Genomic DNA, 12,307 nt, shown 5'->3' on the forward strand with positions numbered 1-12,307 from the left:
TAAACATGAGAGTACAGGTATCTTTTTGAATCAGTGTTTTTGTGTCTTTTGGTTAGATACCTAGGAGTGGGATTGCTGAGTCATATGGAAGCTCAATGTTTAGCAGTTTGAAGAAGCTCCAAACAGTTTTCCATAGTGGTTGTACTAGCTTGCATTCCCACCAGCAGTGCAGGAGAGTTCCTTTTTCTCCACATCCTCACCAACATTTGTTGTTGCTAGTTGTTTGGAGTTGTGCCATTCTCACTGGGGTGAGGTGGTATCTCATTGTGGTTTTAATTAGCATCTCCCTTATTACAAGTGATATTAAGCATTTTTTCATATGTTTGTTGGCCATTTGCATTTCTTCTTTGGAGAAGTGTCTTTTTAGCTCTTCTGCCCATTTTTTGAAGGGGTTGTTTATTTTTGTTGCATTTCATCAGTTCTTTGTATAATTTTGCCATCAGTCCTTTATCACTAGTTTTATGTGAGAAAATTTTTTCCCAATCAGTGGGATATCTGTTTGTCTCTTTTGCTGTACAGAAGCTCTTTAACTTGATGTAGTCCCATCTATTAATCCTTGTCTTCACTGCCTTTGCATTGGGTGCTGTATCTTTAAAGATGTCGCTAATGGGTATGTCATGTAGTGTTTGGCCCATCTTTGCTTCCAGGTATTTTATGGTTTCTGTTCTTATGTCTAGTTTTTTAATCCACTTAGAGTTGATTTTTGTGTATGGTGTGAAGTAGTAATCTATAAACATTTTTTTTAAAGATTTATTTATTTATGCATACAAGAGCTGAGGTATAGGCCAGAGGAGTGAGGGATGAGAAGATTCACCAGAAACAGATTGAGGAGCAGAACAAGTGGATTGACTAAAATGAGGGAAGCAGCAGGCAAGACAGGAAAGGTCTGTTGTGCCATGTGGATCAGCACTCTCTCTGGGGGACCAAAATGGTGCTACAGTGGCTGCAGATTGCTTCATAGTGCTGGACTTAACCCCTTACACCACCAGGGAGGCCCTGTGCCAAACATCTTTGCTAATTGCATTCTGTAGTACCTATGATATATTTTATGAACTAGAAAACATCATAACTTTTACAACACAATCCCTTTTCTCCAACAGAAAATATATGTTGCTTGGTTAATAGAATAAATAAAATAAAATATTAATAAAAATATTTCCATGATGCCAAATATTTAGGATATACATTGGAGACATAGTGTAAATGTATACAAGTTTAGTGTTTGATTTTATTGGATTGAGAGTCTTGAACAATTTTATATTGCTGTATAAATGAATGTTTCTAGATTCTATATGCACTCAGGTATAAATACCAGCATCATTTTTGATAAATTCATGTTTTTAATATTTAAGTTACTAGATTGAATTGCTAGATGAAAAGAAAGTATAAAGATTCCCTTAGGGATTAGGGGAGCTGGGAGGCCTGCCAGCCTGCAGGCCTGCCCTTACAATTGATTAGCCATTTGTTTACAGATCATATTCAATAATTTAGTGTCATTTTGTTACAGGGTAGCCCAGAGTGAACTGGGCCTCCTGTCTGTGGGGCCTCACCCACGCATTCATAATTCAGTTATACTGCAGGTACACCCAAAAGGGTCAATAATGGGTTTATTTACAAAAGGGGAAAAGAATAGTAAACAACCCAGGGAAAAAGAGCAGGATACAGGCCCTCCCTGGTGGCGCAGCGGGTTAAAGCACAGCACTGAGAATCTAAAGCCGCTTCCGCATGAGTTCGATTCCCGCCTGCCCCGGAGGTGACCACATGGCGTGGCAGACCTCTCCTGACTCGCCCGCTGCTCCCCTCAGCAGTGTACTTCGTCGATCTGCCTGTTCTGCTCCCCACTCTGTCTCTGGTGAAGCCTCTCGCCGCCCCTGAGCCTCTGGCCTGTACCCCAGCTCTGTATGCACAAATAAATAAATCTTTAAAAAAAAAAAAAAAAAAGAGCAGGATACAAAGTAACTGGAATACCTTACCGGCTTGACTGACTGAAAACACCGAGTCACACCGTCCCGAGAGTTGTTTCCCGAGCAAGGGATCGAGAGATGCAATTGTGCCCTATTTATCCCCCAAATATCCCAGAATTCTTTCTAGCTCCGCCCTTGGGTCCTCGCAGTTCTCTCCCTGGTACTGCTGGGAGTTGTAGTTTCCAATCACTGGAGTAGTGGGTAGAGTCCAGAAAGCTGGAGTAGGGGGTGGAGTCCATAAGACTGCAGAGTTCCTTTAGGACATCCTTCCCCTTAACAATTTTATATGAAATATGATACTTATTTTTAAAAGTAACAACTGTTTGAGGCACAGATACTAGGAAGCGAGAAAAAGATATGAGTACATATTACTACTGGGAACTATGAAGCATAATGTTTTACCCTTATTTTACTTTTTTTCTAATTGAACAAATATATAGGGGTGAATAACTAAATTTACTCAATTTGAAAGTTTTTTTTAATATAACAATACAGTAATTCTCCATTAAAAACAGTTTTGTAAATTGAAAAGAGTTTAATATATAAATTAAGAGACATGTATTATTTTTCTGCTACCATGGATTTATAGGTAGCTATGTTTTACATTCCTTTCATTTTTAGTTTTTGGGATGTATCTCAGTAACTCTTTATTAATGGACACTGAGATTTGAGTTTTAGATAGTTCTTGTATGTTATGAGAAAGTATTTTTTATTGATTTCTTCAAGCATTTAAAAATTTAAGACTCATTTTTAACTTGAGGGCTGTAGAGAAGCATGTGACCCATGGGCCACAGTTTCTGAGCCCATATTTAATAATAACAATGACTTTATTCTTTTTCATAATTGACTGGTCCTGAACTGTGGGGCTTCCACTTAGGTGACAGCTGCCAGTGAGAGGCTTATCTTCACTGGAGTGTCCGAGGTGGCTTTACTCACATGTTTGGTTGGCACTTGGTTGCAAAAGTGACTTACACTATTAAATTTAAACAAACTTTTCCCTAAGTTATTATAAAGATAACTTAAACCGATGCCTTATCCTCACTGGCTTCATTTGAAAGTGACTGGGGACTTAATTTGACTGAGTTTCCATTTTCTGTAAGATTGAAATTACTTCTAAAAATTAAGCAAAAGAAAAAATATGGAAATTGCCTCTTTTTTCCTGAGGAAACTAAATCTCAGAAAGGGCAAAAAGTCTACAAATGTTTAAAAGATGATGCTGATGCACCATATGAAGAGATCACTTGTTCTCTTAACAAGGTAAGAGTTTTCCATCTTCATAAATACAGAATAAGCACTACCAGCATATTTCTATAATGAGGAAGGCAATTTCAAAATACGAGAAATACAAAAAATCAAGAAATGTTGTGTGTATGAATGTGTAATATACGATTCAACTATGAAGATGGACCCCTACCACTTGCAATTACATGAAGAGATCTAAAGAGTTTTGTGCTTAGTGACATGAGTCGAATGAAAAAAGACACACACCTTATGATTTCATTCATAGGTAGTAGAGAAAAAAAAAATTAATTTAGGACAGCAAAAATAAACACTTGATTATAAGATCAATTTAGCGGTTAGCAGGAGAAATGGGAGAACAGAGGGTATACAAATCAGGAAAAATTAAATGCCAAAAAACAGATTTTGACGTAGTGTGAACTTAATGTGTTTATATACATAGTGATTTTTTTTTTAAAGATTTATTTACTTATGCATCCAGAACTGGGTTAAAGGCCAGAAGTGCAAGGGCCATGAGAGGACTCATCAAAGACAGAGTGGGGACCAGAACAGGCCAACCAATGAAGTACACTGCTGAAGGGAGCAGTGGGCGGGTCAGGAAAGGTCTGCCACACCATGTGCATCACCTCTGGGTGAGGATGGAACTCATGCTGAAGCAGTGCTGTGCTTTAACTCGCTGAGTCACAAAGGAGGACCTACATAGTGATTCTTAATGATGAAAACCTGCAACTTATATAATGCTACATGATATTTTGGTAACATAATGTAATATTATAACTTAAAAATCTAATGTTATTATGGTAGTCGACTTAAAATTTAAGCAATGCAATTATATGACTGTGACTTTAAGGTATCAGAACATTCTTGGTTTTGTGTTTTCAGAACTGATCAATTTGATACATCCATGTTCTAATGAGATAGATATTTTAATCATATGCAATCATAGGAAGGGCAAGAACACTCTATTTTAAGGAACACTGGGTGCTTACCAGACTGCAGTAATTTCCCAAACAACATAATACTGTCATTCTCAATTTATAACAAATAATTGCTGTTCTGTTCATTCATTCATATTTAGTCACTCAGCGACCATATTCTTCATTTTGAGAATGTCTTCTATATTTTGTTTAAAATATTTTATGAATATAATATATTTTAATAATGAATTTCAAGACCTTGTATAATGGATAGTTTTGAAAACCAAAAGTTGTGCTATTTGTATTGTAAGTGCCTATTTTGAAGATGATTAAACATAGTTGAATGCCACTTATAAAGTGTATAGCCATTTTCATACTGTCTTAAAATTTTCCTTTATCCCATCAATTTTAACATTCTTTATTAAATCCAGAGCATTCTGTAATTTTCATATTTATTTATTTATTATTTTCATGTTTATTTGCATTATTGGTAGCTGATTATTCATTGATAAGGAAGAATTTTCAGAAGTAAGGAATAATTAAACATTACGTCAAAAAATAAGTTAAGAAGGTTTGACAACAGATACAATTTCATGCACATTCAAAATCTATTCCTTGTCCTAAAATTTGAAATCCTAACTTTATAAAATAGGAAGATGTCTTTTGTTATGTAAAATATGTATTCATGACTGATTCAGTACTCTCCTCCAACATTATTGTTATTATTTTTGGTTTGCAAGGTATTAATTCATTATTCAATGATTGACTTGTATCAGTAACATTATACATTCAAAAATTATTTGTGCTTTCCACTAGGCATAGTGCTGATCCAAACAGGTAACAGCTGTTTGATGCATGATTCCAATGATAGCCAAAATAAGATATGTAAAAATAAATTCATTACTAAAAATAATAAAATATTGGTCGACATAAAGCACATTTAAAGTCTTCTGTTTGCCATTCATTTATTTGTACATTCAAATGAAGACACATGAACTAAAACTATTCAATTAAATTTCATGAGAGGATTCACCAGAGACAGAGTGGGAGAGCAAAACAGGCAGATGGACTGAAATATACTGCTGAGGGGAGCAGTGGGCATGTCAGGAAAATTTGCCACTCATGTGGATCACCACCCTGGCAGGGAATCAAACTTGTGTTACAATGGCTTCCATAGCTTCTTAGTTCTGTGCGTTAACCCAATGTGCCACTAAGGAGGGCCCACATATTTGTAAGTTTTGTATAAATGAAAGGAATTCCAGATATAAGTTAAGAGAAATCTATTCTCTGTTTCTGCTATTAACAAATTATAAGGAACTATAAGAAGATCAGATGCATTTTTATATTTATATAATTTACCCTAAATTGTTATGTAGATACATTTAAAGTAAATAATTGCAATTACTGTCTTCACATGACAATATGCAGGATTTTAAAAAATTACTGAATCTCAGCTTTATGTGAGATTAAAATTATTTCTAAAAACCAAGTAAAATGAAAATATGGAGGTTAACTATTATTACTAAGAAAATAAAATCTCAGAATTTGCAGAAAATTTATGAATATTTACAAGGTGATATTGATGAACCATGAAAATTTAAAACTTCTGAGGTATAATAATCTTATTTATATCAATGTAGAATCTTATGTGACATTAAAAAGGAATAAAATTACAAATACATTTATATAATGAGAAAGATAATAAAAGATTCCTTGACAAATATAGAAAAATCAAGAAGCAAATAAATATTGGCTCAGCATATTCAAGAAAACTTCATGGGAAGTAACCTTGAATAAGGCTTGGGATTAGAAATAGCAGGGAACACATGGAAATTATTTCCAATACACTCTGAAGAAACACATTCATAGTTAAAGTGGATTTATGAGCACAGGTGAAATCAGTTTCAATGAACACAATTGCTTCCTTAGAACACTTTCATGATGCTCTCTGAGTCAATTTCTTCTCTATAAGTACTCTATTGTTGGTAACACTACTGCTAACATACCAGACAAATTGCTTTATGTATTTACATAAGGGTGGATGCCTTAATTATCTTGAGGATAAGGCTAAGTCAAACTAGAACTGATTTTTTTCGGGAGGAACAGGTTGAAGATTCCTTGGCGAATCTGCTTGGTCTTCACACTGTAGATGATTGGATTGAGCACAGGTGGGACTAATAAGTAGATATTGGCCATGAAGATGTGGATGAGGGGGGAGGAGTGTTTGGCAAAACGATGGATAATAGATAGCCCAATCATGGGCACATACAGGATGAGTACAGCACAGATGTGGGATGCACATGTGCTGAGGGCCTTAACCCTTCCTTCCCTGGATGATATCTTTAACACTGAGTGAAGGATGAATACATAAGACACAAAAATTCCCAGAGCATCCACCCCCCACAGCGTGATGACCACAGTCAACCCATATATAACATTAAATTTGATGTCAGCACAGGCAAGGCGAATAATATCCTGGTGCAGACAATAAGAATGAGAAAGGACGTGGGAGCGGCAGAAAGGAATGAAGGCCAGACGGATCAGAAGTGGAATGAGGGGACAGGAACTCCTAAACAAGGCTACAATTCCGATTTTAATGATAAGTCTTGGAGTGAGAATGGTAGCATACCTTAGAGGGTGGCAGATGGCCACATATCTGTCAACAGCCATGGCCAAGAGTACTGATGACTCAGTGAAGGAGAAGGCATGAATAAAAAACATCTGGACCACACAGGTGCTGAAATTGATCTCCCTGGAAATGGACCACAACACTCTGAAGAGTGTTATCATTGTAGGCATTGACATGCACATGTCTGTGAGGGAAAGCATGGCCAGGAAGTAGTACATGGGCTCGTGGAGTCTGGAATCTGTCCGGACAATATGCAGGATGGTGCAATTGCCCATTATTCCCACACAGCAGAGGAGACAGAGTGGGATGGAAATCCAGTGGTGATATTCCTCATAGCCTGGGATACCTGTGAGATAGAATATAGATGACAAGGCATTGCTGAAGTTTAAGGGTACCATAATGCTTAGTATTAAGCCTCAATTCAGTCTCACAATTATAGTCCAAAAGAGAGTGATGAAAGTTCAGCATCTGTGGAAGAAAATATATATAGTCATTGTTTACTTGTCATAACACCCAAATCTATTCCCATATTTGCTTCTCCTTTTCTTTTAAAGATTATTTATTTATGCATAAAAGAACTGGGGTACAGGCCAGATGACACAAGTTATGCAACCTCTGTCATCAGATACGGTCCGGATGGAGGGGAATTGCTCTGAAAAATCAGACTTTCCACGCTAACTTATGTTATGGCCTCCCTTTTTTGTATAATCATAATATCTAAATATTCTGAGCAACTTTCAGCTTACAGGCAGCCGCATAAGGCCTGCCTACCCTGACAAGCAAGCACTGCACCAGGGTGAAAAATTCCCCTGAAATCAAGTGACTTGACTACTGACTGATAAATAAAAGCAAAAGGGCTGTTTTTGCAAAGTCTCTCTCACTGCCAGATGGAGGAAAACCCAAATCTTATCATTCTATTATCTCACCTAGCCTTCTATTCAGCTTCTGAAGAATTACTCAAACTTCCTATTGTTTGGCCTTTAGATGTGGAAATTCATCCAGGTTGCCTATTTTTAAACTAGTCAAGTTTTCTACCTGCTACACCTTAAAGGAATCCACAAAAGTCTTCTGGCTAGGCTTTCCGGATTCTACTATGTAGTCTTTGGATAAGAAAATTCACCTATGTCTCCCATTCAGAGATTTGATTAGCAAGGAATTTCCTCTTCTGTCTCCCAGGATGACTCAGGCAGAAAAACAAAAACCCATTAAGTAGTAGATAAGGTTTAAGGGACTTCTATCTTAGTTGATCTCAACTATAGTAATACTAGTCATAAACTTTGTGCACCTATGTACCTGTTTTTAACCTTAATTGATTTTAGAATGTTATATCTCAGCTAAAGGGCAATACGACCCTAAACTGTTCTTAGAAAAAAAAAAAAAGATGATTGTAATCTCTCAGCCCAGTTTCTGTGCTGATGTAATCCCAGTGCTTGCTCCTAATGTATAAAATAAACCTCTGCTGAAGGCAGAGCAGGAAGATTTGCACCCAAATCCAACTCCTGTGTCTTCCTTGCCCCCCTTTCCCCTTTTTCTCTTTCTCCCCTTTTCAGGAATCTCTGCTCGCCGACGCCTTCCCACCTTAGGGTCCTGCCTGTCTTGCCTCCAGACACCTCAATGGAGCTGGTCTCCAACAGCTTCTCCTTTTCTTTTAAAGATTATTTATTTATGCATAAAAGAACTGGGGTACAGGCCAGAGGTATGAGAGGGTGTGAGAATTCACCAGAGACAGAGTGGGGAGCAGAATAGGCAAAGAAACTGAAATACACTGCTGAGGGGAGCAGCAGGTGGGTCAGGAGAGGTCTGCCACGCTATGTGGGTCAGCTCCCTTGTCGAGGATCTAACTTGTGCTGCCGTGGCTGTGTATTGCTTCATAGTGCTGCGTTTAACCTGTTGTACCATCAGGGAGGGCCCTGCTTTTACTTTTTCATTTACTACTTGACTGTTGTTATATAATGGATCTACTTAGTAATCTAAGTACCTTACCTTCTGCTTTTCTGGTGAAAATCAATCAACATTCTCTAAATATGGGAGAGATCTTTAAGACACACTAGTGGAGTTCACATACCTCTGCTAGCTAGTTTTCACTTTATGAACTTTGTTCACTGGGTTTATTAGTCTTAAGTTAATCACTTATTCTCCAAACATCTTCTGTAGTGATTAACACAGCATGCCTCTTTCTGTCTGAGCTTGATAGCTTTCAAAGTGCTAGAACTCCTTTCGAGTGCTTTACAGAACTTGGGCAGCTGTTGTCAGCATGTCTTTATTCTTGTTACTGAAACTCCATGTTACAAGGATGCCACAAGCCTGGTCTTTAAGGAGAGTCAACTCTACCTTATGTCAATTTTGTCTTGTGCAGTTTCAAGTGCCTTCTCTAAAAACCAAAGATACCAACAATTTGAAAAGATTTTGTTATAAAGACAATACTGTGGGAAGACGAGAAGCACCCCACAGGTCTTAGTGTCCATGGCATAATGATGATGGTGATGAAGACTTACCTGACAACATACAATTACAATAAAACTGCAATAGTTTATTGAAGTGTAAGGAATAGGAAGAGAATATGGAAAGTGTCCATAGTAGCATCCCACAAAGGAAAACACTAAAAAATGAACATGTCCAAGAGCAACTAAGGCAGCTGATGAATAAAAGTGACTGTATCACCTTCATCAAGTGAAGATTTCATTCAGCCAGAACTATGAATTACAGAGATATTACCTATATAATATACTTTAATTCCAGTTTGGGGCTGGGGGGGCAAAAGAGCAGATGCCTGGAGAAACGGGGAAATCTGATCAAGAAAAGCTAAGAAATTTCTGAGGTTGCATTAAGATAGGAATCGGAGAAACCACATTAGCATTCTGAGTTTACAATATATATTCACTATACCCCATATATTCACCAGTATCTGGTATAACTATTATTCTACAACCCCGTACATTTTAGCACAGTTAGTATTAATGCTTCTGACCCTATAATTTCAAATGTTTCATGGTTTTTGTGGTATCTTTCACTAATTCCCAGAGGAGAATGGAGTTGAGTTATTTTATAAACATAAAAGTAAAAAAAAAAAAAAGTCCACTTATATAGTGGAATTTAGGCATCAGACCCATAATTAATGTCTCATAAAAATTAATGCAACTTGATACTGAAGATGACTTTGAATATTATCTGATCTTTATAAGCTTATTATAAAATTCTTATGGTTATTTGAAAAAATTTTTCACCTGTATAAACATAATTACACACACACAGAGGGGACTATTTAATATGACATTTCACCTAGGCAAGCGTTCATGGAAATTTTGATCTGACTTGAATGCAATGGAAATGGACATGAACAATAAAGATGTTCTGGAGGAGATTATGTCCTGTGATGGGCTGAAAACCTCTGCCCTCTTCCCTCAGCCTCCTGTTCCACTTCCCACACTTTCGATGTTTGCCTTCCCTCCTCTTACCTCAAACACCCCTCTCACTATTTCCTTTTTCCTCCCACTTTTATTTTCCCCAGGCCTCACATACTTGATAGAAAAGCTCCTCTTGCCATGAGACACCTTTCTAGTTCTCAGCAAGGATGCGTTATTAAGTCTTCTTTGTTCCCTAGAGATGTCAGTCCCCAGGACTCACAGGTGCCACCACAAATTGATGTCATTTGTAAAATCCTCCCTTCAACATCCAGACAGTGGCAGGATAATTGTCTTATGAGAATACAGAGTATGAGGGCTATGGCGACTCTCTGGAGTATATAGTGTCAACATCTGGAGCAAATACTTGTGTCTATACATGCACAACTTGACCACACAAGGTAATATAAGTAAAAGTGCCATTTTTTACTTAATTTATAAGTTCATATACAAATGAGACAGATCTTCAGTTATTGCAACTCTAGGCAGTAAATCTAGGTACAAGCGCTTCTTTTTTTTTTAGGAACTAGAGATGTTTAAGGATCTTTATTATGGTTCCCACCAACTATATTTTACAGTAAAGAATTATCTAAATTTTGAAAATATGCATTTTCTACATTTTTTTTTACTTTTTCTTTTACTTTTTTTTTTTTTTTATACAGAACTGTGGTACAGGCCAGAGATGCGGAGGGTGAGAGGATTCACCAGAGACAGAGTGGGGAGCAGAACAGGCAGATTGACAAAGTATACTGCTGAGGGGAGCAGCGGGCCGGTCAGGAGAGGTCTGCCACACCATGTGGATCTTCTCTGGGGCAGGCGGGGATTGAACTCATGTGGAAGTGGCTCAAGTTTCTTAGTGCTGTGCTTTAACCTGCTGCGCCACCAGGGAGGGCCCTAATTGTTACTTTTAAAGATTCATTTATTTATGCATACAGAACTGGGGTACAGGATAGAGGTGCGGTGCTAGAGGGTCAGTGAGAGGATTCACTAGAGACAGAGTGGGGAGCAGAACAGGTAGATGTACTGAAGTGCACTGTTGAGGGGAACAGCAGGCGGGTCAGAAGAGGTCTGCAGCGCCATGTGGATCACCTCCAGGGCAGGGATCGAACTCATGCTGAAGTGGCTTTAACCTACTGTGCCACCTGGGAGGGTACCTTTGTCTTTATTAAATGCATATTATGAAAATAACTATTAATAAATTGGGTATTAAAATAGGCCCCACTTGGTATAGTTTTACTAGTATGTAAAATTATATTCTAGGTTGTGATAAATGAAATGTAGTTATATAAGCAAAAAAAAAAATAGCTAATATTTTTTAATTTTTTGAAATAAACATAATATGAAAGGAATGTTCAGTATCCAAGATTAGGAAACATGTTTTGTTTTTCATTTTCTTACTTTAAAGGTGATTGTTCATAATTAAATGCTACTTACAAAACAATCATAGATGTCAGTGTTCACCTCCTAAAATTATCCTTATTCCTCTCAATTTCATTTTGCTTATGCTTCAAACCAAAAGTTTTATCTACTTTTGATATTCACATATCTTGAGTGACTTTTGATTGTTATTCTTTTGGTCAAGGTGAATGTGATGAAAGACATGGATTATTGGAACTAGAGATTGTTGTAAGAAAGGAAAAGACATACTTGAGTCAAAATCAGACTGCAAACATTGTTTCATGGAAAATCTAGTAGTCCAACACACACTGAATTTGAATTCATTTTTTTTTTTATTTTAGTCAAACCTATTTCATTATTTGAAATGTAGACTCACTGACAGGTCAAATATCGTCCTTCATGTTTTTTCTTTTGAGTCCCCAAACTAGTTGTTCTTTATTAAAAAAATTTTCCATATCCTTATGACTTTTACATGTAATAAATTACTAGATATCTCTTTATATTAGGCAAAGAGCTTGTTCAAATACCACAGTAGCTATAAAAACATCTTTGAAAAAAGAACTTATTACAAAGAACTGTGGAAACAGGAACTTTAGGATCACACTATATATTTAAATAACTTAATGGATAAATAGCCTTGAATAAAAACTGGGATTAGAAATGAAAATAGGTGGGAATTGATTTTAATATATCCCACACTAACATATTCATATATATATATATATATATATATATATTTTAAAGATTTATTTATTTATG

General features: G+C 36.7%; 1 protein-coding gene across 1 annotated transcript; it reads right to left on the bottom strand.

Moving 5' to 3' along the window:
- Positions 1–6,187: 6,187 nt before the first annotated feature.
- Positions 6,188–7,147, bottom strand: LOC101624181 (olfactory receptor 51G2-like). The gene has a single exon (XM_004683657.1). The coding sequence runs from the start codon at positions 7,145–7,147 to the stop codon at positions 6,188–6,190; it is 960 nt and encodes a 319-aa protein (XP_004683714.1).
- Positions 7,148–12,307: the final 5,160 nt, after the last annotated feature.

This window comes from Condylura cristata, unplaced genomic scaffold (genome assembly GCF_000260355.1).
Source record: "Condylura cristata isolate star-nosed mole 26May11 unplaced genomic scaffold, ConCri1.0 scaffold00015, whole genome shotgun sequence".
Taxonomy (NCBI): Eukaryota; Metazoa; Chordata; class Mammalia; order Eulipotyphla; family Talpidae; genus Condylura; species Condylura cristata.